Below are 9,421 nucleotides of genomic sequence, written 5' to 3'. Positions count from 1 at the left end.
TTTTGTCTTATAGAGCAGAGAATTATGACAAACAATAACGTGCTTGAATCAAAATGACAGACCACGAAGTAATGTTTTTTCACTTTACGCTGCCTGCCCTGCCTGACCCAACTATCAGCTGAGCTGCCTGCCACAGTGATTATTTCACCCACCACAGTGAAAATCTTTATTAGAAGCAGCAAAGTCTTCAGCGTTAAAATCCATCCCGCCTCGGGGATGAGCAGGGATTTCAGCCTGCGCAGTAGCCCCAGCCACCCGCTGCTTCGCCCAGGAGCTCATCACCTCAAACTGCGCTGCGTGCTTTTCCTGTTCGAGGGGAAGAACAACAAAAAAAGCAAGTTAGTTTCAGCACAGATAGCCCTCAGGGCAAATTTACAGCCCTGCCTACAAAGCACAGGCTGGAAAATGCCGAAGGCAGACAGACGAAAGCAGTACCAAGGTGAAAAGCCAGCCATTTTCAGGCCCTCTCTCTAGGGTGTACTGTTTGAAACCATTGACCAGCACCTCAGCATCCCTCGGCGGATGTGCAGGCACCATGGTTATGTGGCCAGTATGCATCACTTTGCTCACAGCACGTAGGTAGCAGCTCGCTGCTCTGGCAGCTGGTCCAACCTAGGGAAGGATGGGCGTTACCAGGCTCCCAGAGCCACCTTCCAGACCTGCCACCTCTTTGAACCTGCACCTCACCATCAGAGACGTGCTTTGGTAAACCTGCTGGCAAACTGTGTCCAACCTCCCGCTGGAGGAGGACGATAGCAGCGGTGCCTGCAGTGGGGATGAGCCCCATAGCTTCACAGGGTGTCCTCAGTTTCTCTCTTTTGGGGGTGAACAAAACGACCAGGAGCTGCAGGTGCTTTGACACCTACGTCCAGATGTTTCCTCCTGGATCCCACCCCAAACTTGGTCGTTTGGTGAAGCTGCACCCAGGCGGCAGCGCGTGGGGCAGGAGGCGGCTGCGCTCCTGAGCTGTGCCATCCCTCCTTGGGCTGGCTGAAGAGAAAGCAGAGTGAGGAGAAGTTGTCTTCCAGAGGTCATCTTTACAACAGAGTGAATTCTGCATCCACACTAGATATGCATACATGGGAGTTTAAAACACATCGCATACTGTGCAGTAGGAAAAAAAAATCACAGTTGAGTACAGGTAGGCTTTGCAGGAACTACTTGTTATCAGATATAAAAATGTGGGTATTTAATCAAAGTAAATAAGAAGCTTTCCATATCATTCACAAACAATACATCAGGCTGTCTGTCAGGTCTTATTCTCTGGGGTTATAAGATGCTGCAAAGGACTTAAGATACTCTCAGATATCTCCAGATATCTCAGTATCTCCAGTGTTTCGAGTACGTGTTATTCAAATTTTTCTTTCATTGACAGTTTTTGTCTGACAGTTTTACAACTCCGGCTCCTTTTCTGCTGTAGGGAGATTTCCATCAGTCTGCTGGAAGGGGAGGCCCCGCTCCGCTGAAACACCAGCAGGTGCTAAACTTTAGACATTTGAATAGCTCTGCCGAAATCAAAAGGCCCCACTGTCCCGCTTGGGTGGATCAGGGCTTCATTAAATCATAGGAAGCTGCACTGATGGTTGGTATGACATGAGCAGGCAGTGTGCCCAAGTGGCCAAGAAGGCCAATGGCATCCTGGCCTGTATCAGAAACAGCGTGGTCAGCAGGAGTAGGGAGGTGATCGTGCCCCTGTACTCGGCCCTGGTAAGGCCGCACCTCAAATACTGTGTTCAGTTTTGGGCCCCTCACTACAAGAAGGACATTGAGGTGCTGGAGCGTGTCCAGAGAAGGGCAACGAAGCTGGTGAAGGGTCTGGAGCACAAGTCTTATGAGGAGCGGCTGAGGGAACTGGGGCTGTTTAGCCTGGAGAAGAGGAGGCTGAGGGGAGACCTCATCGCGCTCTACAACTACCTGAAAGGAGGTTGTAGCGAGGTGGGGGTTGGTCTCTTCTGCCAAGTAACAAGCGATAGGACGAGAGGAAATGGCCTCAAGTTGCACCAAGGGAGGTTTAGACTGGACATTAGGAAAAATTTCTTTACTGAAAGAGTGGTCAGGCCTTGGAACAGGCTGCCCAGGGAAGTGGTGGAGTCACCATCCCTGGAGGTATTTAAAAGACGTGTAAATGAGGCACTTGGGGACATGGTTTAGTGGGCATGGTGGTGTTGGGTTGACGGTTGGACTCGATGATCTTAGAGGTCTTTTCCAACCTTAATAATTCTATGATTCTATGATTCTATATAAACATGGCTGCACCCAGCCCTGCTCCTCTGCTCCCGCACCTCCACTGGTATGCCTGAAATTGTTCCTCGGGAAACGAGCAGGCGACACCACCGCGTGCAGCACATGTCCATGTCTGTGTTAATAGGACGAGCTCTGACCTTGAAAAAAATCCTAATTACAACTTTCATGCATTCTCTGCCACCATGCTTTCTGTTCCTACTGTATACTCTTAAGGGTCTCAGCTTTTACATTGCAAACTCCTGGAGGCAGCAAGGCTTTCTAACTTTGGCTGCAAATATTTGCGTACACGCCGAGCTGCAAGAGACTTTCTCCACCGTTTATCTCTTCTTTAACACAGCTCTGGTCTGCTCATTTTTTCTCACTTCTCCTCCAAAGGGAAAGTGACAGAGTCAGCCACAACGTGCCTGCAAGTGCTGCTAGAGAGAAATCCATAACCATCCCTTCCCTCCCCCTCCTTCTATGGTTTTAGATAAATAGTTGAAAAAATATTTCCTTGATAAGGCTACACCAGAGGAGAGGAGTGTATGAAGACTTGTAACTGGAACTGGGGAGAATTACTTTTTACAAATGTTTTATTCTCTTGGGGAAATAAATGGTTCTTTGGTTGTTGCGAAACAACGCTCCAGTCGGGGTTGAGATTTTCAGGTAGGTTTGAGCAGCTATTGGCATTCAGGGCTTGTTTTGTACAACCGATGGCCAAGGCAGGAGCAGTTGGGACCTCACTGAGGCCAGCAGGGAGGCAGAGGAGGGGACGTGGGGGGTCTGGTCCCCCCTTTCCACCTCCTACCAGGAGAGCAGCACACTCCTCCTTTCCTTGTTTCTTCATTTCTTTGTCGTGGCTGGGTAATTAAGTGTTTTCTGCCAAATGAACAGCTCACGCAGGAAGGGCTAAGAGAGACCTACCTCAGAGTTACCAAATGACTTGGGGAGATCCTGAGTCAAATCTTTGCTCTCAGCGTGAACATTGGCAGGGAGCAATGTGAGCTCCAGTGCCCTTTCCTCTGAAGCACGTCTCCCAGCCATCAAATTAGAAAGAAAACCCGAAAGAGTAAATTTGACTACTCGGATCATTTGGAAGAAAAAGGCTTAGCAAAAACCTGATTCCCTTCCCCAGCAGAGGCATGGCAGGGCAGCGTTTCTGCGCCACTACGGGCAACGCTCCGTATGTCCACTCTCCTTGGTTATTAAGGAAGACTGACTTCAAAACAAAGGTCTTTTTTAACTACGAAGGAATAAATTTATATGCCATTTATCCCAGCCATAGATTGCTTGTGCAATTTTACAAGCCAACCTTCCAAATCAGAAGGGAGAAATACAGTGATGGTTGACTCTATTAGCCCAACAGTTCTTTATTTGTTGCTGGTATTTACAAAAAATATGCACAGGCTATTCAAATTTGGTTTTGATAGTTAATGCGGAAGTTTATCAGAGAGAGAATACATCCTGTGCTTGTACCCATATACAGTGTTTATTTACACTTTTAAAGCATGTTTACTGACCTTAGCAAATAGTATTTCCAAGAAAGCTGCTCACAGGTTAAGCAAATAGCGAAGCAATCTGAAGACATTATTTAACGAGGGAAGTGACTCACAGGCTTAATGACAGGGAGGCCTCCACCAACGAGCCGGGATGCCAGGGCTGGAAACCCAGGCGGAGGGAGGAGGCCCGCTGGCACGGAGCAACACGGTGCCACGCAGTCAGGGGGAAATGGGGTTTGCAGCCTCTGTGGCTGTGCTGCGCAGACTGGGTGCTATTTTGGAAACCTGAGTTGTGAACAGGCATTTTTGGATGGCCTAGGAGGGATTGCTGTAGAGAACTCCCTGTGTGCCCGTACCCACCAGCAGCTGTGCCGCAGGGGGCAGAGGCGCAGTGGGCAGAGCACAAAGGTACCCGTACCCCCAGCATGGGCCAAACACATTGCAACATCTCAGGCTGGAAAATAAACACCTTTGTCATGTCTTCCCCTCTCGCCAGGGCCTGTCTAGTCCAATGCTGCGCTGCCCATCCCAGCGTCTCCTCGACAGGATAGTGCGGCGCTATGCTGAGGTGCCAGACGCTGGCAGCATCTACATGGACCACCTCACCGACCGGGACAAACTGCGCCTCTTGTACACGCTGTCAGTGAATTCACATCCCATCTTGTTACAGGTACGTACCACTTCTCCCCAGCTTGAAATACCACCTTGCAGCCCCTTGCAAGCAAACCCTTGCATGAGATGTGCACCAGCCCCTAGCTGGACAGAAATCCCAGCCCTACCCTTTGGCAAGCTCTCTAGCCTTCATAAAATGAGTTTCTTCTATGGGGTTGGATGGCTGAAGTCAGGCAGACTCCTGCGGTGCTCCTTGCATCAGTTGTGGAGAGATACGGATGCCCAGCCCGTTAAATAAATCAGAACCCAGACAGGTTATTGCACTAGCGCACTGTGAAAGCCAGGGTTTTACATGTCCCTGATACTTCGTGGTGTTATGTTTGCATCTCTAATATATTACTTAAAACCACAGCCTGTTTATAAAAGAGAAAGAGCATGCTTTAGCATGGGAGGACCAAGACGCAGCGTTGAGGTTGAACATGGACTTGGGGAGCACTGATTTCCCAGGCTGCCTGTGCCAGTGCTGTTTTTTCCATTTACATGCCACTGGTAACTAGCTCCATAGCAAAGTGCAGCTTTGCAGAGGTGTTTGGTGAAATCCCAAATACAAATGAGCTCTGAGTTTGAAGGCAGAGAGCTGGGAGGCCTCACACCCCTTCCCTGGTCCCCTGCTGGCATGCCTGGCATGCGGCTCCTCTCTTTTCTTACATGTGTTTCTGAGGGAGTATCCTCACCCATCCCTACCACCGCCCCACCTTTAGTCCTCATTGCTGTTTCTTTCAACCCTTTGACATTCCACAAAGAAGAGAGGCAGCGGCAGCACCTTCTCCTGCCCCAGGCCACCACTGTCCTCAGCAGCTCACAGGGCTCTGCCCAGTCCCAGGAAGGGGGAATGGTGCTCGTGCTCTGGGAATTCCCCGGTGGTCATTCAGCCGCCCCGGCCATGGCCCGCTGGGGCACCAGGCTGCGGCTCTCAGCACTGTAAAGATATGGCAATGCAGCTTAAAGAGGTGAGAAAAATATGCCAAAGAGAAATGGCTTGATTTTACGTGGGTGCCCAAAATGCCTTCACAGCAGAAGGGAGAAGCAACCTTAAACATGAAATTGGACGAGTTCATAACCCTGCCTTGGCAGGGTCTGGGGCGCTGGGGAGACAGAGAAGTTGTAGTGTAAATGGCAGAAAGCTTTGTGTTGGCACGGCTCAGTAGTCATATGGTTTGGTTTCCACCTGGGATAACTGTGCTGCTAGCACGAGCTGAGGTGATGCAGGGAGCCCAGCCCAGGTGTCCCCACTGTAGCAAACAGCCAGCACTTCCGTTCCTGAGACTGTGAAATCTCTTACAAAACAGCCAGGCAGTTCTTACAAATTACTGAAAACTGCTTTAGCCCCACCTCACCTCCAAGCCGTGACTTCAGCTACGCAGTGCTCATGAGGGACCCATCAAAGGCTCCATAAAGACACCTAAAATTAGCTATTCTGTGGCTAAAATTTTCATGAATTTGAAATCTATTATTATCTTGGACTTTGCGGTTAGTCTCCCTCATGGAATAAGTCTTGAAATATCAGATTCTACTTCCTTAATTAAAAAAAGGAAAAGAAAAAAAAAAAAAGAAAAAAGAGCACTACTCCAGGACAGAGCGGTGCCTTCACCGCTGGTGGGGCAGGCTGGGGGGAGGAAGGGTTGCGGGCTGCTTTAGAAAGCAAAACACGACACCTGCGCTGCTGCTTGAAGCTGGCCAGGGCACTTGAAAGTCCTCCAGGAGGGAGGTGGGTCCGTGGGCAGAGCCCAGTGGCCAGAGGGCGGGGGCAATCTCCCCATTCCCGTTCTCCCCGGTAGATCTTCCCCGACGTGGAGGGATGGCCCTTCCCGCGGTACCTGGGCTCCTGCGGGCGGCTGGTGGTCAGCGCCAGCACCCGGCCCCTGCGTGACTTCTATGGCGCGGCCCCCGAGGTGGCCGCTGACCTGGCCCTCCAGCTCCTCGCCGTCCTTCGCTCCATGGGCACCAACGACCTCAACTATTTCTTCTTCTTCACCCACGTGGATGCTGGCACCTTCGGCGTGTTTAGCAACGGGCATCTGTTCATCCGGGATGCCAGCACGCTGGGGATCATCGACAAGGAGGAAGGTACTCAGCAGGCTCCGGGGCTGCGCATCTGTCACAGGAGGGCTCAGCAAGGCAGGGGAAACAAATCTTTCACCTGCTATGCTCGGCTCTGCTGCTGATTTTTTTTTTTTAATCAACCAAACATCGCTTGCTAATTAAATAATAAAAAGTTCACGGAGAGATTTACCGACAGCAAAAGCATCAGCGGCTCCTGCCATCCTGGGGCTCTGAGTCGGGAAGGCGACAGGCGTTTTGTTTGTGCAGTCAGTGGTTTGGTGACCGACTGTGGGAGCTTACGTCCTGCCCGGCCCCCTCTGTGGCTGGCAGCAGCATTCAACGTGCACAGTGCTGAACACTCTCATTTGAAGTCTTCCTAAAATACCTTTTTTAAAACTTTTGCCACACAAATGTCAATTTCACAAAGTAGAAATTTCATAACTTCATTTATTTTAAGTATTGGGTCAAATTAGACTCTTTTTAGGTGCATTTATCACATTAACAAATAATTATTACTATAACAACAAAATCCCCCTTTTGTCATTTTTACGTAAAATCAAGAGTTACTATTCACTTTTCACAGGTTACATTGGTCTGTTCCTGGAAGTAGAGCTAGTCAAAGACTATTCCTCCAATAATTTAACAATTTCATTTTGAATGTTCAAATTTTCAGAAGGCCTTTTCTCAGCTCACACATTCGGCTGAGCAGATCTCAAATATTCAGAAGCAGCTGTCAGAGAATTTTCCACTGGGTTTCTTTTTCTTGTCCCAACAGCTATTACTGTTGACAAGACTGCAGCTAGATGAGCTGTTGTTGCAATTTAATGATTTTGGGTAACATGGAAAAATTATGGGTTTAGCTATTTGTGGTAGGTTTTGTAGGAACTCCACATTTTAGGTTAGTACTCCAGTTGTTCTTGCTTTTTCTGCATCAGTTTGACTCGACAGACTCCTCTCCACTTCCTCTGTTAGGCGGTTCTGCAGAGCTCTGTCATTCAGAAAAATATACATATTTCAGGAGTGAGAAAATTGGCCCATATACAGCTGCAGCACAGAGTACTTTGTGGTGAAAGATAGTAACAAACGCCATGTTAATACAGAGGTACAGACATATGTGATTATCCAAGATTTCGCTACCGTGCTTCTAACGACTGGTTTAATTGTCTCTAATAGGGAGCCAGCTGATTGACAGCCAGCAGGAGTATAAAGATATATTTAGCTGTTTGACTGTGGACTGCCAGTCCGCATTTGTGTCCTGTAACTCCATCAGAGAGAAGCACAGCCTCGTCATGGTGTGTCAAGAGCTTTTGCCTAAGCTCCTGAAGGGGAAATTCCTGCAACCCGTGCAGGAGAAAATAGACAGCTTCCTGCAGCACTGCGCCGACGGCCTCACCGATGACCAGAGCGTCGACGAGGCGGTTGCAAAGCTGGCAGAGCTCCTGAAACCTCTGCGGTCTTGCGATTCCCGTTTTGCCTACCGCTACCCTGACTGCAAATACAGTGACAAATACTGACGGCTTTGGAGGAGGGGTCCCCCCGGGAAGGACTGGGGCAGTGTCAGCCCCCTGCCAGCACGGGAAGCAAGAAGGAACCAGGGTAGCTGGAAAGACCTGCACCAAATCCGGGGCTTCCTCAAGAAGGCGCAGGAGGAGGGAGCAGAGTGCACACAGGATTTATTGTTCATCTCCCAGAGATGCATTTGTTACATGGGATGTTAGACATGATGTAAGGCTTATGGATTATTAGCATTACCGTGATGACGGGGGCTACAGGACTAATAAATCTTTTTCACGTATTTTGGCCTTGGAAGAGTTTTCCATGCCATCCGTTACAAAGAAACTGTCTGAAGGCAGCACGCTCACAACTAGGTAGATAGAGGAGCTTTATTACCGAGAAAGTCTTTCTGATCGAGATGATATACACATAATGTGGGACGGATGGAAGCATTTAAGACTTTCCTTGTGGGGATTTTTAAATCATAGGTAAACTGAACCACCAGATCAGTTCCATACCATCACCAATCACAGATCACTTTTATAAAATATTTAAATTTTACTACTTTTATGGCACACACAACAGAAAGATGTAATCAACAGCATGAAAAAGCTGAAAGGCCCCATGTCTCTTGAGACTTAATTTCTCTAATCTCCAAATATAATTACTTTTAGTCTTTCCCAAGTTGATGGGCAGTAATGGGAGACTAATAAAGGTTCTTGTTTTAAGATCAGAAAGAAAACAACCCTGGGATGTGATTTTCCAGTAGATACTTTCACACTTTTGTCTCTAAAGAAAACTGAAGGAACCATTTGCACAAAACCATTTAAATGGGAAAATTACCTTAAGAGGAGAAACAACACAGGCAGAGGATGAGAGATTAGTTTACCTGGAGCCCGATGAGACTTGCTGAACACTCAATACTCCACTGTAGGTGCTGGGCACCCCCAAGAGCTGGGGAGGTCTAAGTCCTGACCAGCAAGAGGTACAGGCAACTCCTCATCCATTTTCCTTTCAAAGGAGGAATCAAGCCAGTCCCCAAAGAAGTGACTCAGGCACCTAAAATTTGGGGCAATGGACTCTTTTTTCACAGCAGTGGCCAGCCCAGGGCTAGATGCAGGTGCCTCATTTTGCGGGGGAAGGTTGAAAAAGTTGCAGACTTGCAAAACACAACTTTCTCACCCAGCATCTGTCAGTCCCTGTCCCATGTGCTCCCCGTGGGGCATCAGAGGCCCACACCAAACCTTCCCTGATGTCTAGGGGACTGCCAGACCTCACCTGGGTTTGAGGCTTTCTCCTGGGATCCAGGTGCATGGGAGTCACCAAGCAAATTTGACTGAGCTGAGTCAGAAACTAGACTTTCTGGATCCCCCGTTAAGCATTTTCATCATGGAAACAGTCTTCCTTTAGCCATGGTTCCAAAAAGAAATCAGTACAGCATAAAAGCAGAAGAAGATGTGAGTGCATTTGCATTGCTAATCATTGTATGA

At 48.6% G+C, this 9,421-nt stretch overlaps 1 protein-coding gene across 1 annotated transcript; it reads left to right on the top strand.

Moving 5' to 3' along the window:
• Positions 1–3,842: 3,842 nt before the first annotated feature.
• On the top strand, positions 3,843–8,161 carry LOC104074704 (chromosome unknown open reading frame, human CXorf36). The gene is made up of 4 exons (XM_009574915.1): positions 3,843–4,130; positions 4,219–4,392; positions 6,173–6,461; positions 7,611–8,161. Exons 1-4 carry the CDS (start codon positions 3,843–3,845, stop codon positions 7,949–7,951), a joined length of 1,092 nt encoding a protein of 363 aa, XP_009573210.1. The 3' UTR covers positions 7,952–8,161.
• The last annotated feature ends 1,260 nt before the right edge of the window (positions 8,162–9,421 follow it).

The sequence above is a fragment of the Fulmarus glacialis genome, unplaced genomic scaffold, assembly GCF_000690835.1.
Source record: "Fulmarus glacialis isolate BGI_N327 unplaced genomic scaffold, ASM69083v1 scaffold23883, whole genome shotgun sequence".
Taxonomy (NCBI): Eukaryota; Metazoa; Chordata; class Aves; order Procellariiformes; family Procellariidae; genus Fulmarus; species Fulmarus glacialis.
The sequence above is the reverse complement of the archived record's forward strand: the minus strand, read 5'-3'. Positions and strand labels throughout refer to the sequence as shown.